We start from the raw sequence: 27,628 nt of genomic DNA, 5'->3' as shown, positions 1-27,628 counted from the left end.
TGTAATTTATACCCAACTTTAATAATCCTTACAAACTTGGAGAATTTTTTTGTCCTGACTTTTTTTTTTTTAATTCTTCAGACTTTGTAGTTTGGTTGTGGATAAATGGATTAAAAATTAAAGTTAAAGCATAGGAGTATTGCTGATTAGGAAGCTTTTATAAGGGGGTGGGAAACAGCTTTATATCCACGGGGGCATATTATATAGATCTGGGGATCTCTTTAATAGTGTCTGTAACCACTAAAGTTAAGTGATTTAAAATTCCCCTCCATAAATCAACCCTGTTTGATAGAGACAGCGTGGTGGATGGATGGATTTAGCCTGCCATCTACCGGAAAGAAGCAGAAAGGCAACCAAGTATGAGGTCTTACATAGGAAGAAGAGGTTCTGGAGCAACATTCCATTGAATAAAACAACACCCCTCAAGCGGGACGCCACACATGCCTTACTTAAAACCATGTCACATAAACCACCCAGACTGTCCCGATACCTAAATTATTTCTGAGATACAGGTTAGACAGTTGGGGGAGACGTCCATCAGCTCTTTCAGGCCCAGACAACAGCAGTTAAGGCTCTGATGATGTTTCTAGAATTTCTAAACTGAGGTAGAGATTTGAGTGCAATGAATAATACAGAGCGTTTTGTCTTTTTTTTTTTAACGTTAATAATTTTATATTCTTTGTTTTTATTCGTGATAGCTCAGGATATTCTGCTCAAACATCATCTCTTAACCTTTCCCCATTTCCTTAGTCTTTTTTTTTTTTTTATACTTTATCAGTAAATGTCTTTCATATTTATATCTTGTGGCAGTCAGTCTCCTCAAAGTATAATAATTCGTTTTATAGAAGGAACTGATTTTTACTGGCATGCTGCTAGGATTATAGATGGGGTAAGCTCTGTAACACACAGGGGTCTTTTGTTTAAATGGGATAACCCTTTTGATATGGACTGTGACAGTGCTTCATGTCAGCCTTTCCAGTATAAGGAATTTGGTTACGATGGTATAGATCTAGTGCTTTCTGCTGGACTTTTTCCCTCCCTTGTGCTATCCAGTGTCATGAAGACACCTTCCTTTTATTGTGCATTTATTTCTCTAGAGGGAGTTCATTTGTGCCATGGAGCTATAATATCAATACAGTACTAAGGTAAGAAAGTTGGACTAAATACAGATTAGAAAATCATTCATTAAATCATCAGCTCAAGTAGCAATTGCTTATTAAGTCTAGGGCATGAAGATGGAAGTGTTAAGTAAATTCCCACACGTTCCAGGGCTTACCTTCTGGTTGTGAAGACAAGACAGAAGTTAAAGGGGCGGTTTAAAATGTAGTACAGGAAAATGAGGGATCTGGGGATGGGGCATGATTAAATTAATAAAGGATTTCCAAGGAGAGTAATTTCTCACAGAGAGAGGAGTGATTGATTTAGGGTGGTAAAAGTTCAGATACTTTTCTAGAGGAGATGAATTCCAACCTGGGGGTTGGTAGGATTTAGAAGAAGAGGGAGCCGGTTTCTGGAGGGGAGAACAATGTGGACAAAAGGGCAGAAGGGAGGAAAGACAAGACATGTATTAGGGAGATAGTGAGTTAAACTTGTTTGGCTGGAGTGGAGGCTTCTGGAAGGTGAGTAATGGAGATAAGGCTGGCTGGACAGAGGATGGAGGATCTAGAAAAGCAAGCCATGATGTCTCGTCCACTTCATTCTGTGAACATTTTGTGTATGTAGATAAAAAGATGTCCACAGTGTTGGAAATAAGATGTGATAGAAGGGAACAGAATGGGTCGAAGGAAGTGCCTTCCTTTTTATTTAGATTCCTATGGAGCACAGGTTCCTGATGTAGAAGAAACCCTGAGAGATCTTCTTATCCATATCCCTATTTTACAGATGAGAAAACTGAGGCCCAGAGAGATGGATTGACTTGCCCAGGGTCCTTCAGAGTGCAGTAAATGGGAAAAGTAGGGTTTGATCAGGTCCTTCAGAGTGCAGTAAATGGGAAAAGTAGGGTTTGATCAGAGCTTTCAGGACTATTCCATATTGCCTAAATCTTTATGTGCCCATTTTGCTCCTAAATGACTGGCATTGAAGGCCGTTTGGGCCCTAATTAACTAGCTAATAACTTTACTATTAAAGTAAATTTTGGGGGCCATTCCACTTTATTTAGGGGCTGGTTTTAGTGCTATCATACCCATTCTCTGATTTAATCCTTACCAACAATGCTGTGAGACAGGTAAGGCTCAAGGCCCATCCTCATTTTACAGGTGAGAACTCTCCTCTGAGTGAGATCCCCCAGAAGCCAGGCTGGGCTCTTTCGGGGGGTCTCTGGGTTTCTGAGCTGAGACCTCTTTCTTCTGGGGCTGAGATCTGTTGGAAGAAGTCTATAAGGCAGCCCGTCTGTTCACATGTGTGTGTAGAAGACTGAATGTGAGCCTGAGGACAGAGTACACCTTTGCCTCTGCAAACATTCCACATAACTCCAATTCTCTAGCAGTTCTAGTATCTAGGCAGGAAGGACAGATGTGGTACCACGCACCAGATATCCCACGGGTTTCCTTTTTTCATAGAGACCCGGGCTAGAAATCTCTTTTTCGTTGGCATAAAATACTTTAAGATTAGGTCTTTTTTGTAAGAAGAGAAAGCCAGGCCAGTGGCTACATCCACGCTTTCAGAATTGGAGTGGCAAGGAGAGGAGGAAGAGTTCGACATTTTACTGGAGGAAATGCTGGTTGACTTATCGGTCTGGTGGTGACCATACGGTCTGGTTTTGATTATATAAAATGGCATCTTTCTTAAGTAAAGGAAGCAAATTCCAGACATTCCTAGTGGAATGGGATAGGGAGAGAGAAAGAAAGTGTGTGTGGGGGGGGGGGGATAAAGGGAGGGAGGAAAGAAGAAGGGAGAGAGAGAGAATTTTCATTTTAATTTGGGTACACCAATTCATGTTTGAAATCATTTTGGTTTCATCTGTCTACCTTTTTGTTTTTGTTTTTGTTTTCTAGACAAAATACAAGAAGAGCATCTTAGAGGGCTTAACTAAAAGAATGCTGATGTTTGACCCTGTCCCTGTTAAGCAAGAGGCAATGGATCCTGTCTCAGTGGTAAGGTCTTCAAAGATGAAGGACTGGCTTTCCTAATTCTGTTACAAAAGGGCTCTTGTGTTATGTTCCTGCTTAAAATTATTAGTAGTGACCTGATGAATTTTTATGAGCAGAAGGTTTCCCAAAGCCCCCAGGGATAACTCGGAGATAAATGCTGAAGTAACTCCTTATAGGATGGACCCTGTGACTTTATTGGTAGTAAGAACTTTCAGGTGAAGAAAGCCCCTCCACTGATGCAGGTGGTCACCTCTGTAATTCATAGTTTGTTTCTTAGAGACCAGAGAAATTTAAGTGACTTACCTGAGGTTAGGCAATCATTACGGGTCAGAGGTGGGTCCTAAACCTCTTTCTGATTTCAAGGCTAGAGATATCTGTGTCTCCTGTCCTTACTACTGACTATGAGAAGTGGGTGATGGGGGGCAGCTGGGTAACTCAGTGGACTGAGAGTCAGGCCTAAAATCTGGCCTCAGACACTTCCCAGCTGTGTGACCCTGGGCAAGTCACTTGACCCCCATTGCCCACCCTTACCACTCTTCCACCTAGGAACCAACACACAGAAGTTAAGGGTTTAAAAAAAAAAAGAAGTGGGTGATAAACTTCATTTTCACAAGGATTTTAAATGAATCTGAATGAATTAATATTTAAATGAAGACTCTTTAGTGTTGTTTAGCATTAATAGAATAACTTAAAACTTCCATTTTTCTTTTAAAATACTTTTATCACTTAGATAGTGGGAAAAAAAGGAGAAAGACTGAGTATAGCACTATAATGTTTGCATCGGATGCTCCTGCTTTTGTTTCTCCATTCAATGTGAAATGTGTTGGGTATAAAATGCCTTGCTTAAAACAATATCTTAGATCTGTGTCACTATCACTATTAAAGAGAGACAGGCTGGGACACGGTGGCTTTTTTAATGGGTTTAAGCTTTGCTTTTCTAGGTTACTCTTGGGACAGGGCTGGGATGATTTCCCTAGCTGTATGACCTTGAGCAAATAACTGAGGCTTTGCCTCACTTTTATCATCTGTAAAATTGGGATGTCGATCCTTGCACAGGATTGTTGTGAAAAAAGGACTTGGTTAACCATCACGAAGTGCTTTATCAATCCAAAAAAGTGTTGTTATTGTTCATTTGTTCTTTATAGCTCTCAAAACAAAATTCATATCCGTTGTCTCTGGTTGCCCCATTGGCTAAGCTATCCCTTATTGTCATTTAGCCTTTTTTAGAATTATTTCAGACCACTTTGGTTCCCAGTCATTAGTCTGATGAGTTATTTGGCCTTAAAGTAACCCGAATGAGTTAATAACCAAAGCAAAGGACCCAGACTTCAAAGATGGAGAGGGGGAGCAAGTTGAGCTTTGGGAGGATCCAGCTTAGTCAATATTAAATAACAAATCTTACTCTCTCTTGTTTTCTCCTTCCTTTATTTCCATGTGCTTGGAAAATATTCACAAGGGGAAAAACTTGGACCAAAGGCTGGTAATGAGAAGCTTTTAAAATTAGATCATCTTCATGTATTGGCCATGGCTGTTCTGCCAAAAGTGTTTATTATACAAGACACACAGGGGTCACTCTGAGGCTGCAGAAACTGAGTTGCCATGGATATGACTATTTGTAATTTTTGGTAGAAAACCTTCATAAAATAGCCCAGTGAAATTCAATACAATTGCCTACAATTAAGCAGAAAGCAATAATCGTCTTACAGGAAATATACATTATTATTGAGCACAGAGTAATTATATATTTGAACAGATTCGGGGAAACTAGCAATGAAAGAATTAATATTTAAATGAATCTGAATGAGTTAATATTTAAATGAAGACTCATAGTGTTGTTTGGTATTAATAGAATAACTTAAAACTTCCATTTTTCTTCTCCCCCCTTCCCCCCAACTCTTGAAGGATCTTCTCTCACAGCTTTTGAATATATAATATGAGAGAAAATCAAGGTATAAGATTTCCCCAGACACACTGATATCCCTAAATGTAAGGCAGTGCACTAAGATGCAAATAACTTTTCAGCACCAGAAAATAGGATTAATTTTGTATTTTTATCCACTGTGCTTCCAGGGTTTAGAGTCAAGTGTGAAACTAGGTTTCAAAAGTCTTAATTTAGAGCAAAAACAAAGACCTGTATTGCTAAGTTAATATGATCATTGAGAGCAAGAATATTCCCCTCACTGCAAAAACTGAAAATAAAAATGAATTAAGTTATTACTGGTTTCTGTAACATCCTAACTTGTGCTCCTACGTGAAATCACCAATACATGCATTCTGCGTCCCTTTGCAACTCATGATCCCTTTCCATATGTGTGTGTTTATTTCCCCAGAAATAGATGGAAATCCTTAAAATTTCAGGGAAACTCAGTTTAGATACAATAAACATTTCAGCCTATTAGAATTCAGCAAGGAATGGAAAAATTCTTCTAGTGGAACATTTTCTAAAATGAGGTGTGTTCTCTTTGGAGGCAGAAGACAGTGAATTTAACTTACTTTGATGTCTAGGGACCTTGCAGTGTGCTCAGGATCATCGGTCTGAATGCAAACTCTTATTCTGCAGAAATAGGAATTCAGTAAGTTGGTGCTGAAGCTGGTTCCCCAGGATAGACTCAGAAAGTCTCTGTATCCCCTGCTTCAAATAGAAGCTTCTTGTCTCCTGATTTGACTTTTTTTTTTTTAATTAAAAAAACTTTTTAAAAAAAAAATACTTTTCCATGGTTACATGATTCATTTTCTCTTCCTCCTCCCCTCCTGGAACTGACAAGCAATTCCATGTATTATACCTATTTCTGAATTATTCATTTTTGTAGTAATCTTTGACTCTGTCTTAAGAGCAAAATGAAACATTTAAAAAAAAAAAATCTGGTCCAGCACTTAACAAAACACAGTGCCTGATTCTTAGTCCATGTTTAAATAAATGCTTGTTGACTCCACTTGGGTTAACACGGAGGTTTTTTTTGGGGGGGGGGTGTCATTTCAACCTCAGAGTTGGGAGAGAAAAATAAATTTTCTGATTTTATACCAGAATACCACTACCCTTTTATGCCACCCTGAGCTCTCTGAGCTGGGTTGGGGTTAAAGGATTCTATAAAACCTGCCAAATGGAGAGTGGAACGAGCACCCCTGGGGTTCCATTGCAACTAAAATAAAGCCCTTGAAGGAATGTTCCTGAAATTGGAGGAGGAGGAAAGTGGGGGGGAAAAAAGTAGTAAATAAGTTCTCTTTATAGAGTTCTGGAGATGACATCTGAAGTCGTGTTTCTTTTATGATTTAAAAAAAAAAAATCCTCCTTCCCCAACAAGCTCTTTTCTCTAGAGCTGGAATTCTATTTACTGATTTTTCTCTACTCTTTTCTAACAGGGACATTTTATATGAAGTTGGCAGGCCTGGTAGAAAGAGACCTTTCTCTAGTGCTGTGTTTGCATGGAAGGGTGTGACATTTGTTCTTCCTACGTGCTGTTTGTTTATAAATAAACCACACCTTCCTGGTATTGGGATCCACCCTGGCCTTGGAGATTCCTTTGATTAGTTACAGTCCTGTCCCTTAAAAAGTGCACTTTTATTAGCAAAAAGTCGAGGAAGGGGGAATGGCATTCACTAGGAAATTTCAGGCTATGCTGGCTGCTTTTTTGTTTTTGTTTTTGTTTTTAAAGCAAACAGTGAAAAAATTCCTTTGGCAGAGCTCCTGGGAAGGCTGGTAGAAGCAGTCTCCTAATTTTGGTTCTTCTGGGCTAAGTATTTCTCTCAGATAGATGGAAGTAGTCTGGGAACCGTTAGACCCAATTTAGAATCTATTGGGAAGTAATCAATGCTTTGTTAAGCATTTGCAAGAGATTATAGAGAAGTCAGCTTTATTCTTTCCTAAATGGACTCCATTCCTGAGTGGACATCTGCCTGAAGGAGTGAGTGAAGTCTTGTCTCCTTGGCCAAGTGGGACAAGAAAAGCATTAGAGAATTTGGGTTTGAATCTGGGCACCTATAAAACCTTCAGCAATTCACTTAATCTCAGTTCCTGTACCTGCAGTATATGCAGCAGTTCTTAACTTTTGAGGATCACACACTTATTTAAATATAAATTTTAAAATATTTTAAATTTAATTTAAAAACTCTTAAGTGTATTTTTAAAATATGTATATATTTAAATACAAATTTTTTAAATATACATTTAAGTACATATTTTAAAAATATCTTTTAAAATATTTTTAAAACTTACTATATTGGTTCCAAGGCAGAAGAGTGGTAGAGGCTAGATAATTGGAGTTAAGTGACTTGCCCAGATTCATACATAGAGGATGTGTCTGAGGTCAAATTTGAACCCAAGACCTCTCCTCTCTAGGCTTGGCTTTCAAGAAACTGAACCACCTTACCAGCTCCAGAACATAGTTTTTAAATACAACCAATATTAAACTATTTTTATATTTTGTTTTTATTATGTTTAAATACAGCAAATATTGGGTTCCCTGAAACCTATACAGGTCAGGATAGGAGGGGAGAGATGGAAAGTTTTGATAAGACACAACCCTTTTCTTTAATCAATGGCTCAATAAACATTGATGAAGCACTTACTGGGAAATCTTGTGAGAAGGATAGGGAGCCCTGGGAGTACAGGAGGCTTTGGGGGGAGGGGGGACAACAAAGAAGGATTCCTTTTGGCTGTAGCCTAAAGGACTATATGGAATGATAGGAGAAAAGGTTGGAAAGTTGTTAGGAGAGGTTCTCCAGGTTGTGGAATTCCTGAACCTCCAGATGGAGTTCTTATTTTTTTTAACCTTTATTCTGTAGGAAAATTCAGTGTCATTGTTGACTTGACAAGCACCATCTAGTCATAAAAAATGTAATTCTGGCCACAATATGTAAGGTAGATTCCTCAACCAGTACAGAAAAAAAAAAGTATAGAAAATCCTCGTTTTGCTATAGTGCTACTTAAAACTTTGGCTTAGAATCCTCAAAGGAACATCCAAACATATTTTAAAATCATCTGTCCCTTTGTGCCTTTTTAAAGGATTTGTTTACACATACATAGGGATTAAATATATAAAATATATATATATATAGAAAATGTATTATATATACATATATATAAAATAAAATAAACAGACTTTCAACCTTAATTTTTTTTAAACAGATATGTCTAAAACTAATATTTGGATGTACATTGTAACTAAAATTAAGTTTTTTTTTCTTATATCAATTCTTTTTTATTTCTGATACATCTTGTTTAGTATGTGGATGGCCTGAGACGAGGAGGTTCCTTTGTTTTTTCCATACCAAACAATTATATTTGAGCAAATGATCTTTTTTTAAAGGCCAAGGAGAATGGCTAGTTCTTTCTCTTTCTCTCTCTCTCTCTGTAGTAATATTCCTGCTTTTGATTTGATTTCTTTCAGAGCCATAGCCATGCCCTCCTGATAATTTGCATGACTTTGTTCTAAGGGCAGAGTTTCACGGAGGACAGGTTATGAGCTATAAGTATGCTTCTCAGGTGATCAGGGCACCCACCCAAGGCACACACCCTCTATGAACCTTTTATCAGTCCTACCAGAGGGAGAATTGCACGGGATTCTCCACCATATGAAGATAATACTAAATGGTGGTGTAAAACCCAGCTAATTATAATTGCTTATTAGCTCCACCTAAATAATTGAAATAAATATCTTTTATAAGGTCCAAGTAAACATCATTGCAGAATTCTTTAGCAAGAAGGTTTTCTTTGGTGGTGCAAGGAGATCTAATTAGTCGTGCTCACAGGCCCATGTCCCTAACAAAATCTTATGTGAAATACAGCGAGGCCTTAAACTCAGTGATTTGTTCTTATAAGCCCTGTGGCCCGAAATGGTTTCCAGGATTCAAGGGAGAAAATGAGTTGTTATTGAGGGAGAAGAAGGGAATTCATTTGAAACCAAAGGCATAAGCCAAAAATGCACATAATGTTTATGAAGCTTAGTCTTATTTGTGGCTTTTTTTTTCCTCCCTTAGTTTATGGTTCAGAAAACTCAAGAATGTTCTTAAATTTGAAAATCCTCCCCAGCCTAAATTCCTAGTTCCCTGAAACTGGCCACACTGGATAGTGCAAACCAACAATTGCACCAACCAAAAGTATGTCCTGTTTGCTTGCCAGCATAAGGAAGTCCATGAGCAAGAGGATGCTGTGGAGCTCATCTGTGGAGGCCTGGATTCAACCCTTACCTTTGACCTGTCCCAACTGGGCGATCCTGGTTCTCTGAATGGACCAGAAGTCCCTCAGGAGAAGCACAAGTTTTAGCTCTGGCTGGCAGCTTATTCCTTCTAGGATCTTGGCAAGTCGCTCTCTGAGCCAGGGTTCCCACAATCTATAAAATGGGGGAAATTAAATTAGGACGGTCCTTTATTTAAAAATTATTTTGGTTCTAAATCTTCAGATTTACACGAAGAACTTGGCATCCTTTGTAAGGCTATCTCCATAGTTGGATTGACTAAAATACTCCAGGAAGGAGATGATCAAGATGGCTTTAATTTCCTGCCTTTATGGAGGGTTTCAAACATCTCAACCTTTTATTTAAAAATCTTCCTCAAATATAGGATTCTGGGATTTGGTAAGAAAAGTATGATACATTTAAGCAAAAAGTTCAAATGGGATCCAATACTGGGATTGATGGTGTGGAGGCCTAGCTTCCTGGCAGTCTTTATCAATGGTCTTTCTAGGTATAAAAGGTAACTCTATAAAGTTATAAAAGATGAGTTTGTGTTCTGACTTCAGGAAAGGCTCTCAAAGTGATTTTTAAATTTAAATTTAGGGGGTTGGGATTTTTGTTTGTAATCTGATTTCTTGCTTTTCCTTAAGGCAAGATAAAGAGGGAGAAATTCCACTTAATTTAAGGTTCTAGATACTTGCAGTTTTATAAGGGATAGAGAGAAGGAGGTTTGGAAATAGGTGAGGAAAGCTGCTCTTTGCTGAATTAAAACAGGGAAATTCTTCATTTTTGTAAAAGTGGATGATACAAGTGAGACCTTTTGTCTTTAGGGAGACCTCAGATGGATGGAAACCTTTTTTTTTTTTTTTTTTTTTTTTTTTAGTTCCCATTGTGCTCTGTTTAATTGCAATGTCATAAACCTAAACCCTTGCTGTACATTCCTTATTATTTTCTTTTGTTGACTTTGCAGTGAACCTGGTGCCATTTTTGGCTTTCTGCCTTCTATTGTGGTACAAAGCCCTTGGTCATGGAATATCGGGTGTGTATGTGTTTTATGGATAAATCTTAGCTGCCTTGATAGAAGCCCTGCTCTAATGCCTCCTTGGGGCCTGGAGGTGACCCTGTGTCTCAAAGTTTGCCAGGTGGAAAGACTCTTAGGCCTGCCCCAGTGGTGGGTGCCATATTCCTGCTTTTCAAGGACCAGCTTAGCCAGAGACCAACAAAGATGTTCTTAGAATCTACCTGCCCAGTTACCTTACTCCAAGGTGGAGAGAATACCCACACCTACAAAATTCCAGACCCTTGAAGTATTTAAATCCTGTGTTGCCATTTTTAAACAGGCACTTACATGTATTTTTTTTTTTTAACCCTTAACTTCTGTGTATTGACTTATAGGTGGAAGAGTGGTAAGGGTAGGCAATGGGGGTCAAGTGACTTGCCCAGGGTCACACAGCTGGGAATTGACTGAGGTCAGATTTGAACCTAGGACCTCCTTTCTCTAGGCCTGGCTCTCAATCCACTGAGCTACCCAGCTGCCCCCTACTTACATGTATTTAATGTTGATTTTTGCCTGTTACTTTCCTGTTTTTTGTTTTTGTTTTTTTTTTAAGTAGGAATAATGTCCATTATTGGGGTGGGACCTTTGATTTCCCAAATAAGAAAACTCCTTCAACCCCTTCTGCAACTTAGAGAATTGCCCAGACCCCGGAGAAGTCACAGACTTGCCCAGGTAGCCTTGGCTCTGAGGCTGGCTTCAGGATAACACACTGTACCTCACTTCCTTGTTTTTGTTTTAGTTTTCTTAAAACCCTTACCTTCTGTCTTAGAATAGATACTGTGTATTTGCTTCTAGACAGGGGAGTGGTAAGGGCTAGACAATGGGGGTCAAGTGACTTGCCCAGGGTCACACAGCTAAGATGCATCTGAGGTCAGATTTGAACCCAGGATCTCCCATCTCTGAGCCTGGCTCTCCATCCACTGAGCCACTCAGCTGCCCCCCAGCTTCCTTGTTTTGAACTGGAAAGGGTTTAAAATCCACAAGGCAGTGTTGTTTTTCCAAGCTTACCTTTTAATTCTGTGTAGAGAAGCTTATTTTCCCCCTCTTTAGAATATCTATCATTCATTGCAGTGAGAATTTCTGAATCATTCTAAGTCCGTGGAGGACTTTATTTCATGGAAAAGGACCAGAGAAATCACCCAGCCCAGAACCCTCATTGTTACAGATGAGGAGACTGAGGCCCAAACAAGTTAACTTACTTGTCTCAGGTCACCCTAATAGTAAATTGAAGAGGTGCGATTCAAATCCCCAAAGTCTCTGATTCTCATAGGGTACACCTAAACCTATGGACTGCAGGTCTTTGCAAAGAAGTCTGCTCTACACTAAAATTAGATTACTCTGAAACTCTTAAGAAGTGGGGTCTGTAATTAAGAACCTTGGCGGTGCTATGGGTGTGGTGGCTGCTTTAGGCTGGGAGAGCTGACTTCTAGCCTGATGGAGCAGTAGTCATTTGTTCTACACGCTTATCTAGGAACAGATACTCATCTGTTATTATAGATAACAGCTGCCTGGACCTGGGTTTCCTCACCACCTGAAACTAGACTGTCCACCCTGTGGGGCCAAGCCTGCACCACACCACACCACAGAAGGGTAGATTTGGCTTGCATTCTAAGACCCACTAGAAATTCTTTTTGCATTCCATTCCTTGCTCTTCTTTAAATCTTCTCCCTCCAAGGAGGGCAGCTGATTAGTCGAAAGGACATTAAACTTCATTCTAGGCAGCATCTGGATCTGTCTAGTGAAGTGCTGGGAGTTGGACGCCTTGATCATCTTCAGAAAAACCCGTATTTTGCGCGTGTTGGGTGTGAAAGCTCTGGGGCTGAGGGTAGACAGCTCCTCCTGCACTTTGGAAGTCTGCGATGGAGGGCAGATCCTCTGGGCCGTGGAGGATGTGACAGGAAAGCTGTTAGAATCAAAAGTAAGTTAGAGAAATGAGGAATTCACATCAGTCTCAGGGACATGGTGAGATGGGAGGAATTCATAGGTGAGTTTTATGGGGAAATGGCTTGTGTATTTTGAATGAAAAGTCCATCCAGATAATTAATACGCCACTGCCAAGTAATTATATCAGGCATCAAATGAAATAATGCTCATTGTTGTCATTAAGGGCCATAAGAAGGCCAGTGCCGTGGTATTTCTAAGTACTGGTGGTAACGGAGTGTATACCGTGCCTGTGTACATTCTGCATAGAGACAGTCAGCCAGACTCTGCTCGATGACTCTTTGGTGGCAGGTTGGTGATTTGGTGTTGGGCAAAGAATCATGAATTTTAAGAACTTGAATTATCACCCAAAGACTGTTTTTATGGTCTGTTCCAGCGCCAGTGTTCCACGAGACATTAAAATGGTCTTAATTGATATTGAAACAAGATCTGCCTGACTATTTTATATATGTGGTCTTTGGATCGGGTCTTGCCTTCTGGAGCCACACAGTGAGAGCCCTTCAAATAATTCAAGACAGGCACCTCCTCTTCACCACCTCTTTTTAGCCTAAGACTTCTCCGATTCCTCAAAGGCAGCTAGGTAGGACCTGGCGCTAGACTTGGAGTTGGGAAGATTTGTGTTCAAATGTAGCCTCAGACACTTTCCTAGCTCTGGGACACCCTGGGCAGGTCTCTTAACCTGGATCTGCCTCAAATGGAAAATGGAGATGATACTAGCTCCTGCCTCCTGGCTTTTGTTGTGAACATCCAACTAGGTAATCATTATTAAAGCTAAACTTAGTGCAGTGCCTGCTACATTGTGGTACTCCTGTGCGTGCTTATTTCCTTTCTTTTCTTCCTTCCATCCTTCTTCCCCCTACATAGATTAAAAACTGCTCGCCGTCCTGTTTGCTGCCTCCCTAGATACTTTCTGGTTTGTCAGTGTTAAAATATAGCCCTCAAAGTGAATGACAGCAACGTGGATGTCAGACTCTACCTCCTGGGGTTTGGGCGCCCTGTGTGTATCCTCCTAGCCTGGATTTGCATTCGCTTTTTTCTTTTTACATAGTTACATCAGGCTATTGCTGCTTCACGTTGTGTTGTTGTGTCTCATTTTGTGTCATTTACGTATGTAATAAGTAGGTCTTCTGTGTCTGGATCGGGTGTTGAATCTCGATGGTCCGGGATAACTAGGACACTCCCCACATCTGGAGGCTCCTTGGGGCTTTTTGGGTATTAAGAGGTTTTCAGCCCATTAAGAATTCATTGGGGTCCAGCCCCCATTTTTTCCAGTTTTATCTACAGGTGATTTTGTTAGATGCTAAAATGAATACCCCTGTGCTTCAGGCATCCCCTCCAAAGGACAGGAGCTTAGTTTGGACTACTGCTGCTCTTCAGACTGCCTCTCTTGACTCCCTAGTGACCATTTCTTTCCTTTTTTTTTTTTTTTTTTTTTAAACCCTTACTTTCTGTCATAGTAATAACTCTTAAGACAGAAGGGCAAGGCTGTGGAGTTAAGTGATCCCACAGGTTGGAAGTGGCTAATGCCAGATTTGAATCCAGGTCTTCCAAACTCCAGATCTGACACTGTCTACTGTGCCTCCTAGGTGCTTTCTGAAAAGTCACAAACTATGCTGAATGAGATATTCTGGAGTATCACCCACTAGCTAACTCATGATGCCTACTCTGTGCCTGATGTGGTACTGAGTATCACGTACCATTATTATTATTATTATTATTATTATTTCTTTATGTTAAATATATATTTGATATAAATGTGTTGTGTATTGTATACATATATAACATATTTACTATATATTTAATTTAATATATAGAAATATAATAAATGTAATATGTAAATATAATTATACATGTTTTGGTTTTTTCTTTTCTTTTTTGTTTGTCATATATTTATTTAATCTCATTTGGCCCTCACAGCAACCCTAGGTGCTATTTTTTTTTTTTTAAACCCTTGTACTTCAGTGTATTGTCTCATAGGTGGAAGATTGGTAAGGGTGGGCAATGGAGGTCAAGTGACTTGCCCAGGGTCACACAGCTGGGAAGTGGCTGAGGCCGGCTTTGAACCTAGGACCTCCTGTCTCTAGGCCTGACTCTCACTCCACTGAGCTACCCAGCTGCCCCTAGGTGCTATTATTTTATAGATGAGGAAGCTGAAGCAAAGAAGGGTTAAACGACTTGCCCAGTGATCATTATTCCTCCTTCTCCTCCTCTTTTAAGTGCCTGAATCTAGATTTCCTCCTTCTCCTCCTCTTTTTAGTGCCTGAATCTAGATTTGAACTCAGATCTTCCTCAGTCTAGGCTCAGGTCTCTTATCCATGGTGCCGTCTAGTATCTTCTTCACCACTTCTTTGCTCAACTTCATCAGAAGTGGGGGAATCTATGGAGGATTTTATTTCAGTTCCCCATAGGTTTTAGCGATCATGTTGTCCTTTCTTTGGCCTTTTCATTTTTGTGGCCCTCACTCACAAAGTATATCTTAGGATTGTACGTATTAATTTGTGGAACTAAAAGCCCTGAAACTTTTTTTGTTGTTGTTTTTTTAAGTATTTATTGTCTGCCCCTCTCGCTGCTTTCCTCTCAACCCCAGTGAACATAAGAAACAAACAAGCAAATATATGCATAGTTCAGCAAAACGAGTTCCCATGTTGGCCCGGTCCAAATAGGCCTGGCTCACCCTGGATTTTAAGTCCCTGGAGGTGGGTGGTGTGATTCATCTTTAGTCCTCTGGACTCACAGTTTATCATTGTATTCATCGGAGTCCCAAAGTCTTTCAGAGTTGTTTTTCTCAATAATGCAGTTGTGAAATTTGTTCTCCTCGTTCTGCTTACTTTATCTCATCCAATCATCGATGTCTTCTCACTTTCTGAAACTGTTCGTTCCAGCCTTACGTTGACAAAATAATATTTGATGACAAATGTAGACACAATCTAGCCCCTCACCAGGAGGTTAGCACCCCCCACCTTGGGGGGATCCTGCAACAAACAATGACTCCAAATGAGGCTTTTTCTCTCTTCCTTTGAACTCTGGGGGTATGAGACCAGTTGGGCCAAAGCTTAGCAACTTTGGGAATGTGGTATCAGATTTAAAGCTGTCAGACTTGTTAAGACAATATCCAACTTGAGGAGCACTTTAGAGAGGGGTCAGTAGAGAGAGAGCCAGATTCTGGGTCCAAATCTGGCCTCAGACCCTTCTTTGCTGGGTGACCTCTTGGGTAAGTCACTTAATTCCCATCGCCTAGCCGCTCTTCTGCCTTAGGAACCAAGTATTTAGTATTGATTCTAAGATGGAAGGGAAGGATTTTAGAAGGGAGGAAGGGGGAAAGGGAGAAAGAGAGATAACAGAAGGAGAGAAAAAGGAGGAGAGAGAGAGAGAGAGAGAGAGAGAGAGAGAGAGAGAGAGAGAGAGAGATTCTGCTCATAGACCTCCAATAGGCTTTCCTTTGCTTACACAATTCTTTTTTCCCCTCGAATAGTCGTATCCATCTAATTACATCGAGCAGATGAAGTCAAACAAGTATAGCGTCATTTATTCTACGCCGAACATGTTGCACAATAAGTTCTATCCAAGCCCGGAAGGCCTTTCCAATGGAATCCAGATGGAGCCGGTGGATCTCACGGTGAACAAGCGGAGTTCCCCCCCTTCGGCCGGAAGTTCTCCGTCCCCGCTGAAATTTCAGACTTCCCATAGGCGAGCCTCTCCTGGACTCACGCTGCCTTCGCCCAGCCCGCCTATGAAAAAGTTCACGCCGCCTCCGCCGGGGGTGCAGCCCTTCAGCGTGCCGCTGTCCATCCCTCCCGTGATGGCGGCGCTCTCGAGGCACGGGATCCGGAGCCCCGGGATCCTCCCGGTGATCCAGCCGGTCGTGGTGCAGCCCGTCCCTTTCATGTACGCGAGTCACCTTCAGCAGCCCATCATGGTGTCCACCGTTCTCGCGGACGAGCTGGACAGTGCCAGTAGCATGCAAGGTGAGACCCGGGGCAGAGAGGTGCTGCGGCTCCGTGCTTCCTCTGCCTGGGATGTGGCAGGGGCTTGAAGAGAGGGGTGGGACGGGATGTTTTCCGGACCAAAGAAAAAGAATCGTGCTTAGGGCCGCTCTTGAGACGCCTCTTTCTGGAAGAATAGGAGTCAGGAAAATAAGAATTTGGGGGAGATTCTTACGCCTTGCTTCGTTCTGTCTGTCATTTTTGTGAGAGGCACGTAAGAAGAGAGGGTGGCTCTTCAGAGGGTGTTTTCACAGTGGGATGGGTAAAATGAGTGTCATTTTTTTTTCAACAAAAGCACTTAAAATTGATTCCACTTTCTCTTTTCTCCCCATCCAGTACCTGTCATTGAATCCTACGAGAAGCCTATTTTACAGAAAAAAATAAAAGTAGAGCCTGGGATTGAACCACAGAGGACAGAATATTATCCTGAAGAAATGTCACCCCCTCTAATGAACTCAGTCTCCCCTCCACAAGTTCCAATGTTGCAAGAGTAAGTATGGCGGGGTTGTTTCCACAACAGCAAGATGCCCAGCCCTGCTGGGATGTGTAAAAGATGGGGCACCAGGGATGTTACAATGTGACCTAAATGGTTCGTGGGTACACACACTGGGTTGAAGGAGAGACAGGACCAACCAGGATAGGGAGACCAGGGTTCAGTGCCAAGAATGGCAAGTTAGGCCAATGGTCACCCAGCTCACCACTAGGCCAGAGTCTGTGGAACTAGCAGGCAAGGTAAAAGTTTATACTGTTTAATTGTGAGTAACTAAAAAAAGATGGGATAGGGGATTCTGCACTTGAAAACCTAAAGGGAAAACCACATGGGCAAGGGGAGGACTTGACTACTCTAATGTAATTGACCTAAGCCAGGCAGGGCCCAAAGGAGCAGTTCTGAAGTCTCTGGGGGGCTGCTTCAAACCTGGTTCCAGCCAGGTTTGACCAGCACAGCTAAAGGGCCTGAGGGTGGCTTTGGGGTTCTCACGGTTATCCAAGGATGATCACAGGATGCCAAGAGCCAAGATGGTCCAAGGTACCCAGGTAGAGCGAGCGTGCTTGAGATGCTGTCTGCCAGATCCCAAACCCCTCCTCCACTTGGTGCAGCTCTGCAGGTCTTGTCCACTTGCTAGATGCCACCACCATGCAGGATCCCAGGGAATCAGGATGCAGGTGTCCTTAACTCTGAGGTCTCCCAGGGTTAGCCACAGTTTGTGCCAACCACTAATGGAGTCTCTCTCAGGGCACAAGCCACTTCCTGCTCCTTCATTCCATCTTGGAATCCTCCAGCCCTTCCTGCTAGGTCCAACACTATTGCTAAATAACTAAATAAACCCTCTCAACAGATGGCTGGTGTACGATAGTGGGGCGGTGATCGGGTACTAAGGAATCCTACAGCAAGGCCCAGTAAACAGTGATGATAGTTATACACGAAAGAACCTGGATGGATTTCCACTATAGACGTTTCCATCTTTTGACATTGGAACCCCATTCTAATAGATCACTCTTCCGAGGCATCTGGGATGATAGGATTAGGTTTGGGGACCAAAAGTTGCCATCTCCAATATCCTTTCCATCTTTGTCTCCCTGTATTATTGCCTTTTCAGTTTCATTCTCTCTCTTTTTTTTTTTTAGTAGAATATTTATTTATTCAGAGCAAGGAGATTCTTTTCCAGTTTTAATTCCAGTTTTCTAGACTCAGAAGTATTTCCTAGTAGATACCATGTTTTTAGTCATATTCACAATAATTGATCAGTACAGACTGGATGAACCTTGTCTTTCTAATTTGGGTTGTATGAATAGGAGCTCTCATCAGGAGAGAACAACTTTTTGTGTATTTTATTTTATGCCAAAACTTTTTTCAGAAAGGATCCATATGTTACACTGAACTGCCAAAGGATTCCGTGATGGGAAAAAAAAAATGGTTAAGAACCCTTGTTTTAAAAACAAGTACAGCAATATGCCTAAATATTAATTATTATGAATCTTAATTTTAAAAGGATATTTTGAGAATAGTCTTCCTTTCAGGATTTCCTATTTAAAGTTGGATGGGACTTAAGAGAACTTTTAGTTAAAATCCCTCTTTTTTTTTTTATTTTTTTTTTTTTTAATCCTTCATTTTCTTGAGTGCCTGAGAATTAATTTGTCTCAAATGAGATCACCAATCTCTCAGGACATAAATGGCATAACTGGATTCTAAACCAGGTCCCCACTTCCAATCCTAATCTGCTTCCTGCTACACCACAGCATGCAAATAAGCTTTTATTTCTGTTCTTAAATCTCTCATCTATGCCCGCTTTAATATTGTCACTAGTAGTAACAAACAGCCTTAGCCAATGCCCCCAGTGACCCATTCACTAAATATCTGCAGACCTTACGGCTTTTTCATGATCAAACACTGGTTAAAGCATTATATAAATGAGTGATGGTTAATTCTCTGTGATACACTACCCAAAACTTAACAAATAAGGCTCCCACCGCTTGGACAGGGTGCTCCTGGAGGAATGTCGTTCACACACAGATGCGATGAAGTCATGTCTTGGAGCCTGCCCAGTGGTGTCCCACATAGTAAATTAGCTAGCCAGGAAAGAATCACTTGCAACCCTCAGCCTATAGCTCGGTATCCTTGCTTCAGACAGCTCCAGGGATATTTCCATTATGTATTCCTTACTCTGGAGGCATGGAATAAGACTGGAAAACTCAAACTCAGTTTTTGAAGCCTGGCATGCTGACATGGCATGCTTTAGAAGAATATTGAATATTTCAGGGTTTTTTTTTGTTTGTTTGTTTTTTGTGTTTTTTTTTTAGAAAAACCATTCTTGAGTCTATGGGAAGATGTTTTTTGTGTGAGAGGTCATCTTTATTTATACACAGGCATCCATATTTGGAAGGAAAAGTTTCAGAGGATGGAATGTCTTACCTTTTTGTGTTGTTGTTGAATTTTTTTTTTTTTAACTAGCAAAACTTAAGTGAAATCAACTTGGGAAACTCAGTTAAGAAATTTATCCTGAAACAGAACTTAAAGATGGCTCCCTTTTCCCACCCCTACCCCAAAATATTCATCTATCATAGACATATTTAACTACTGATTCATTAAAGAAACATTTCTCTTTCCTAAAAAGTTTTATGCTTTTTTTTTTATCTTAATGAAAAATAAGTATTGTGTTAAATTATAAAACCTCATAAAGGTTGAAAAATAGAAATTTAGGGTCAAAAGTGAGAGCACCAAACACCTCTTTTAAGTTTGGATTCTGGTAGATTTGGGAGATTTGGCGGTGGAACCTGTCACTACTGAGGATGTCACTGTTCTTGGTTTTTTTTTAAAAGCTTTATGAACACTCACTCAGCCAGAAATTCTCACCTGAGTTTTTGGCTTGTCTTTAAGATAGCATCTCTTTTCTATGATAGCTTCAAGAGGGCTTTTGCATGTTTTTGATTCTCAAAACTTTTTTTAAAACAAAAAAAATTATTTTTAATTTAACAAGAGACTATTAACTTTAGAAAGAGGTAGAAATAGCCTGCTACCCTCAAAAATAAAATTAGCTCCTAAAGAGGGGTGAGGGGTCATAATTGGATGTGAAGTTTATGAATCTTCTAAGAAGAGCTGATAATGGGGCAACTGACAGTGTTGAATGCCAAGCTTGGAATTGGAGGAACTGGATTCATATCTTGCCTCACAGTCAGTCCTTAGCTCTGTGATCCTGGGCAACCTTCACCCTGTTTGCCTTTTTTCAAAAAAGTTAATAATTAGCTTATAGGTATGAAATATTTAACTACTGATTTCATGAAATTAAAGAAACATTTCCCTTTCCTAAAAAGTTTTTGGCTTTTCTTTTGTCTTAATGGAAAATAAAGTATTGTTAAATTATAAAACCTCAGAAAGATTGAAAAGTATTCCCTGTCCCCCCCCCCAAAAAAAAAGAAGGAAAGCTGAAGAGTTTTCCCCCTTGTCCTTTAACTCCCTTTCTTCCCCCATCTTACTAGTTCACATATTTCTTATATATCATATATAGTTCATATATATATATATATATATATCCACTGCTCTGAATGTTACTGACTTCAGTCCTAGCATTTTTTTTCCCTAAAAGATCTTAATCTGATATAATTCACAAACATGGATTATAATAATTGTTGGGTAGGTTTCATAAGCAGAATAATATGTGACCTATATTAGACATTCTTTTATATGAAATTTAAATTCAGAAATTAAAATATGGACAAAGGTGAGAAGTGCACTTTTTTTTTTTTTAAAGAAGCATTTTTGCATTTCAAGCTGAATCAGATGGATAAAATGCAGGGCAACTTGGCAGTGGTGTGAATAAAACACACTGGGTGTGGAGTCAGGAAGACTCGAGTTCAAATTTGGCCTCAGACACATGCTAATAACATTGCAACATGGGCAAGTCCCTTAACCTGGCTGCCTCAGTTTTTTTCATTTGTAAAATGGGAGTGATAATAGCACCTGCTTCTGAGGGTTCTTTGGAGGATCAAATGAGATGCTCACTGTAAAGCACTTAGCACAGTACCTGGCACATTGTAAAAGCTTTATCAATGTTAGCTATCATTATTTACTATTAATAGTAGTTTATTATTTTTACCATTATAGTTTATTATTGTTGTTGTTATTTTTATCATTATTGTTCAGTATGAGTAGTGGGGAGGATTTGGGAGTAATTTAGTCCCAAAATAGCATCATCCAGCTATTAATTTTTGAAAGATGACAGTTAAAATTTCCCTTCTTCAGTCTTGTTCTAAATAAGCATGGAGGGAAAATCAGGCCAGTGGAGTGGCCGTATGCCTAGGGTTTTTATTTATATATATATATATATATATACACTTTTCTTTCTCCTCTTTTGTGCATGAACAGGAATTGCATTTTTACTCCAAGTGAGGATTTTGATTAATGCTTATTTGAAATTCATCCAGTTTCCTTTCCTCTTCCTTATTCTTTCCTTAGGTCATTTTTCCTATACATCCTGATTTTTTTTTTTCCTTATAAAATATCCTCCCTCCTGTTGTCCCCCATTCATTCTTACACATTCATTAAACACCTACTTACTTTATCTATACATAAAGCTCTGTCCTGGGTAATCAGGGAGCAAGGAAGAGCGATAAGATCCCATCCCTGCTCTCTAAGGAGCTCGTGTGGTCTAGTAGGAGAAATGAGATACAGAGCCCCAAAGAAGTGGGATGAAGAGATGCTTCAAGAGTCCACATGAAGGGATTTTTTTTTCAGTCATTTTCCATCATGTCTGACTCTTCATGGCACTTTTTTGGGGGTTTTCTTGGCAAAGATACCGCAGTGGTTTCCCATGTCATCCTCCATCTCATTTTATGAGAGATGAAATTGAGGCAAACCGCATTAAGTGACTTGCCCAGGGTCACAGAGTTTTTTAGCAAGTGTCCAAGGCCAGATTTGAATTTAAGAAGATGACTCTTCTAACTCCAAGCCAGGCATTCTCTCTGCCTTTTCTTTTGTGCCCATTTCTCTTTTCCATTCTGTAAACCCAGAAGCCTACGAGGTAAAAAGCAATTGTACCAAGGACAAGTTGGGACTTGTTGACATTTCAGTGTCTATGTCATCAGACCTAAAAACACAAAATTTTTTTCATTGAAATGGGAACCAGATGGTGCATAAAGCATGTGACCTTTTAATTAAAAGGTAAAAAAAAAGCATCAAGTATACTGAACCCTGGATTAATCGGTCCTCGGAAAAAGACATCCAAAAAAAAAAAATTAGCTAAGCCACTAGGCAGGATTTCAGTTTTTTCTTACACAGCAGGAAAACTGGCCTTAATATTTCTATTGAATAATAGCAGCTGCTATTTATATAGTGTCTTAAAGTTTACAAAATGATCTTTTTTTAAAAAATATTTAACTAATGTCTAAAAATCAGTATTTTTGTTTCAAGGCAGGAAAGCGATAAAGACTAGACAAATGGGGGTTAAATGCTGGGCTTACTCAGGTACGAAGTGTCCCAGGCTGGCTTTGAACCCAGGATGTCTCATCTCTAGCTAGGCCCTACTCTTTATCCCCTGAGCCACTCTGATACATCCCACAATATCTCTTGGAGCACCTGTATAAGCTCCTGTTGTGTGCAGAGTGCTAGAAATGCAAAAAAACAAAAAAAAACCAGATTCCTGACCAGTGAATAGAATGAGTGCCTCTAGTGGTGTTCCTTCCAAGGTGTCCACAGTACGTACCTGTTGGGTTAAAGGCTGGCGTGAACTGTTTGAGGATGGAAAGCCAAAAGCAGACATCCTGTGGGCGCGATGGCTGCCCAGACTCTGCTTTGTGGAATTGATGCCGGGGGTCAGGGGAGACCAAACAGGAAATTCTCCTCTCCTCTCCGCTCGGAGACAAAGGAACGGGCCCTTTGATGCTACAGAAAAGCTATTATTTAAAAACTAAAAGCAAATTTTCTTTTTATTAGAAACCACTCCCCAAGGCAGGGATCTTAAAGTAGAGTTGCCTGAGACAGGCAATTGGCCTGTGGTTTTATTTAGTACAAATAACTAAACTCCAGGCAGCTTATGAAAAGTATCTAATCATTTTGCTTCTAAAACTCTAGAGTTGTGTTTTTTTTTAAGGTGATGATTGCTGGTGCTTATTAGTAAAGAGAATCAGATTGGCAAAGAAGTTGTTATTGTTTCTGAGAGAAGGGCAGAAGGTTAGACTTTTTTTGTCTGGAATTTTAAGATTTTTAAATTAACTTTTAACAGGAACCACCCTTCAGTCATAGTACAGCCCGGAAAGAGACCTTTACCGGTGGAATCTCCAGATACGCAAAGAAAACGCAGGATACACAGATGCGATTATGAGGGATGCAACAAAGTATACACTAAAAGCTCTCACTTGAAAGCCCACAGAAGAACACATACAGGTACGAATGAACATGGTGCCATTTTGTTTTTCTTTGAAGAAAGATTTGGCCGGAGTAGCCAGATAGTTTTTATTAGCTTCTGTTTGAGCTTGGTTATAGCAATAATCAATGTCAAGCTAAAACTGGACTTGCTGTTCTTGACCTTTAAAGATTTATCAATTAAACAGAATAATAAGAATAATAAAAGAACTGTAATGTTTGCAAAGCACTACATAAATATTACCTCATTTCAGTAGCCCTGGGAGAGAAGTGTTATTTATATTCCCATTTTATAGTTGTGAGGAAACCAAGGCAGAGATTAAGTGGCTTGACCCATGGTCATATGGCTACTCAGTGTCCAAGGCTGAATTGGACCATGGTCTTCATGATATCCAAGTCCAGAGCTTGATCTGTAGCAACAAAGAGTATCTGAATAAGTTTGAATTTGAAACTATGAAGGGGAAAGGATTTTTTTTGTTTGTGTTTTATATGTGTAAGAGGGAAATAATTTTGTCAGTTTAATAGAACTGGGATTCTAAGCAGGGAAAAGTCAGGAAAATGTTCAGGTGTTAAAAATGGCTGCATCCATTCCAGGATGCTTAGGACTGGGTTTGAGGTGTCTTAATTTGCACAATATATAAATACTTTCCAATAATACTCTAGGAGCCGCATTTTGTACCCTTTTGAGGTGTTTGCCTTTTAAAGAACATGGACAAAGGCCATAGGGAAGGCTTCGTGGTATGATGGAAGTCATGTTGAATTGAGAATTGGGGAACTCCATTATGGGACTGGCTTTATTACATTACTCATTGCTTGACCCTGGCACATAACTTCTGAACTCATGGCCCAATGAAAGGGAGACTGGAATCAGATGATCTCTGGGGTCTCTTCCAGCTCTATCACTTGGAACATTTAAAATTGCTTTTGGCAATTAATGTTTATACCTTTAGAACTTTCTCAATTCAAATTTAAATGCTATTAGAGGCATGAAACACATGGCTTCAAAATTAGCAAAAGAGATATTTGCATTTTTGATGAATTCATATTGATGAGAGAAATTTCTTATGTTTATTTTTATTATTATTACTCTCAGAACAATTTATCTAACAATCCAGACCTAGAGAAGTCTGTCAGTCTTTTCATTGAAGTTTCTCAAAACAGTGAGAGTAATACATGACTCTTCTAGACTTACAGAGTTTTGGTGATAGAATATGGACCTTAGTATTTATTTAGTCCAGCTCCCTCCTCATCTTTACACATAAGGAAGCTGAAGCCCCAAGAGGTGGTGGCTTTTGTCCATGATCAGACAGGTCACTCAGGAAATAGGAAATATATATTTGAACCTGAGTTTTTCAGATGTTCAATCTAGTGCTCTTTTCCCCCATACCACACAGGCCTCAAATAAGCTTAAAAGTCTGAATCGAGTGTCTTTATCAATTGTAGCAAATATTCACACTTGCTGGGAAAGGATCAACCTGCTGGGGCTTGTGATAGCCCCCAGGGCAGCCATTCAGTCCTGGCCTTCGCTTTAGCAATAACTTTTAAAATTCCATTTCTTGGCACCAATTCTGTTAAACATTAGAGAATGAATCCATTTATTTGCCCATCCTTCTAAGGAATTGTTTTTAAAATCTATGGAAGCCACAGTGGAACCATGAAGCTGTCTTTGGCTGTGTTGTCAGTTGTGTGTGTGTATATGTATATATATATATATTTTTTTTTAATTTAAATTTTTTAATTTCTAAAAAATAGTTATGCTTCCTTTTTTTTCTTTTACAGGGGAAAAACCCTACAAATGCACATGGGAGGGATGTACGTGGAAGTTTGCTCGGTCTGATGAACTAACAAGGCATTTTCGAAAACATACTGGAATTAAACCTTTCCAGTGCCCAGACTGTGACCGCAGCTTCTCTCGCTCTGATCACCTTGCCCTACATAGGAAACGCCACATGCTAGTCTGAATGCCTCCAGCTCCTGTATCAACTCCCTCCTCTCCGCCTCTCTCCGTCTCCTTCCCATTCTCTAACTCATTTTTTTACATGTACATTTTAATTTTGATTCAGCTGGTCTGAATCACTGAGTTTATACCATTAAAAACTTCCATATGGTCAGTAATAGATGTTATCTAACCCTCCTTTCTCCTTACCACGGGTCAGACCTAAAGAATGTGAACACTTTTTTTTTTTCTTTCTGGGGATGCTAAGCAAACCCTTCCCACAGACGTTGTTGAATGGACTGCGAATAAGGGAATGTGTAAATTAACCTAGCCATGTGTCGGTTTCTCCATGTATTCCGTCATCCTATATTGACAAACCAGTAAATGTATTAGAAATATCCTATCCAGACTGCTAGTCCTTGCCAGAGATTTTCATGCTTCTGTGCCCTAGAATCTCGTTTTATGCTCAACAATCTGGGAAAGAATGGCGTCATCCCACCCACCCTGGATGCCCTCAAACCGTGGCAGAAGGAGACGCGAGCATCGTCGCCTCTTCCCCGTTCTCGGCAGATACCACTCGTCCAAAGTTGGGTTTATCACCTCAATCTAAATCCTATTCTTTAACAGTATTCAGCCCAGTAGGAAATGTCTCAAACTGGGCAGATGAGTTCCTGCTGCTCCCTCGGGCAGGTGCCCACCCAAGAGGAGGGGGAGGCCAGGGGTGGGGAGACCAGAGGTTCTCAGTGGTCTTCTGTGAGCGGCCGACACGCAGGGGCTGGCGTACCCCGGGGAAGGCATTGTCATTGGTCCTTGGCAAAGGGGAATGAGAATGCCCTCCTGCTCCCTCATCCCCACCTCTGGGCACTGCCCGGGCATGTCAGTACCAAATAAAGCACAAATCACCCAAATTCTTGAACCATGCAGATGAATCATTGAAGAGTGGATTGGGGTAACATCTCAAAAAAAAAAACAAATACCTTCCTTATTCTAAAGCTTAGTCATCTTTTGGGTTCCAGATTGGCTTCTTTCTTGTATCTGCGCATACCTTTTAAACAGATGAAAATTTTTGAAAATAATATTCCCATAACCTGTTAGGTTACACACACACACACACACACACACACACACACACTGATGCAGAAACCAGATTCTGCATAGAGCTATAATGTGCCAACTTGGCTCTCATCTTTGTTTATAACGAGCATCCTAAATAAGCATCTGTTAATGCTTTTGGTAGATTCATTCCATTGAAGACCTCTAAGTGACACTTTGTAAATAGAACTAGTGAAGAGGAAGCTCACACACACACACACACACACACACACACCATACTTCTGTAGCAGATTTCCAAGTCATTTAGCCAACCACCATTCAGGGATTCAATGATTTTCCCCCTTGGCGATGAGTGGCGTCTTCAAGAGGTTCCCAACAGGATGACGGTTGCCATTGGTGAGATCCCGTTGGTCTCCTAGTGGTGGGATGAATGTACCAAAGTCACGAATTGGGATCATAATCGGCAGCACCCATCCTGGGAGGAAGTTCTTCCTCAAAAGCTGGCTTTTGAGCAGTACTGTCAAGATGCTGGAGTATTTGGGGGTACAAATTAGTGGAGAGGGAAAGCCAGGACTAAAAGCGGGCACCGCCGACCAGACGGACTCTCGTTCTTTGGCAGAAGTAGGGAGAGGAGAGGAGCAAGAAAAAACTTGAAAAGTTTATCCCTAGGTACCCGTTCAACTTCTTTAATGTTTAAAAAAAGAAAGATGGTCATGGGTTGGATGACAACTAAAAGAGGCCTTGTGTAGTTTGCCATCTTGAAGATCCCATCGCCTTTTTGAATTCCTGGATGACTTCCGTGGGATGGCCGGTTGTCATGGCAATACACTAAAGACTCAGGAAATCCCAAGTCATTTTCCCAAGAAATCAAATGTGGAATAGTGGTGTATTTTTCAAATCTCTAAGCATTATTTCTCCAGCATCAATGGCCCAATTTAAAAAATAAAATGACTACATTTTAGCAGATAAGATGTTTCGGGGAATGAATACATTATCTCAGTTTATCTTCATTATTTTACTTTTTTTCCCCAATTAGGACAAAATTTGTTTCCGTTTATGGATTTTAAAATTTCACAATTTTGATTACACTTTCACCTATTCTCCCCCTCCCAGAATACTATGGAGTAGTGTGTTGTCATGTATATGTAGATACTACATTCATGCTACACCACCAGCGTACCATTCAGGCACAAACTCGAGAACCAAGATGGAATATAAAAGGCATATCTGAATAAAATGAGTCCAATTTGTGTTGTTCTGCCCTCAAAAAAAAGTTACCTGTACGATTTTGTTACTTGTGTGAGTCTGTGTGATGGTGGGGGGAGGTTTCACTGAAATTTGCCAATTACATATTTGGTGTATTGAAATTAGAAATGGTGAACCCAAACTTTTGTCCATGCTTTTAATTTGTTTAATATGGATTTGTCAGAGTAATAAAAGAGCCGTCAGCAGTTAATCAACTTTGAAAGAAAAGCAACCCTGAGACATGATTATGTGTTCCCTTGCTATTCTGTTTTCTTTAGTTTACTATTTGGCCTTTTAT

At 40.1% G+C, this 27,628-nt stretch overlaps 1 protein-coding gene across 1 annotated transcript in view; it reads left to right on the top strand.

Annotated features, from left to right (window-relative positions):
• KLF3 (Kruppel like factor 3) overlaps positions 1–25,435 on the top strand; it is a 51,341-nt gene extending 25,906 nt beyond the window's left edge. Inside the window, exons 2-6 of the mRNA XM_044680713.1 lie at positions 2,994–3,092; positions 15,730–16,222; positions 16,577–16,730; positions 22,957–23,117; positions 24,876–25,435. Of these exons, the coding sequence (XP_044536648.1) occupies positions 3,036–3,092; positions 15,730–16,222; positions 16,577–16,730; positions 22,957–23,117; positions 24,876–25,057 (1,047 nt within the window). The 5' untranslated portion in view covers positions 2,994–3,035 and the 3' untranslated portion in view covers positions 25,058–25,435. The remainder of the gene's footprint in view (positions 1–2,993; positions 3,093–15,729; positions 16,223–16,576; positions 16,731–22,956; positions 23,118–24,875) is intronic.
• The last annotated feature ends 2,193 nt before the right edge of the window (positions 25,436–27,628 follow it).

This window comes from Gracilinanus agilis, chromosome 6 (genome assembly GCF_016433145.1).
Source record: "Gracilinanus agilis isolate LMUSP501 chromosome 6, AgileGrace, whole genome shotgun sequence".
Taxonomy (NCBI): domain Eukaryota; kingdom Metazoa; phylum Chordata; class Mammalia; order Didelphimorphia; family Didelphidae; genus Gracilinanus; species Gracilinanus agilis.
This window is presented reverse-complemented; position numbering and strand designations above follow the sequence as displayed.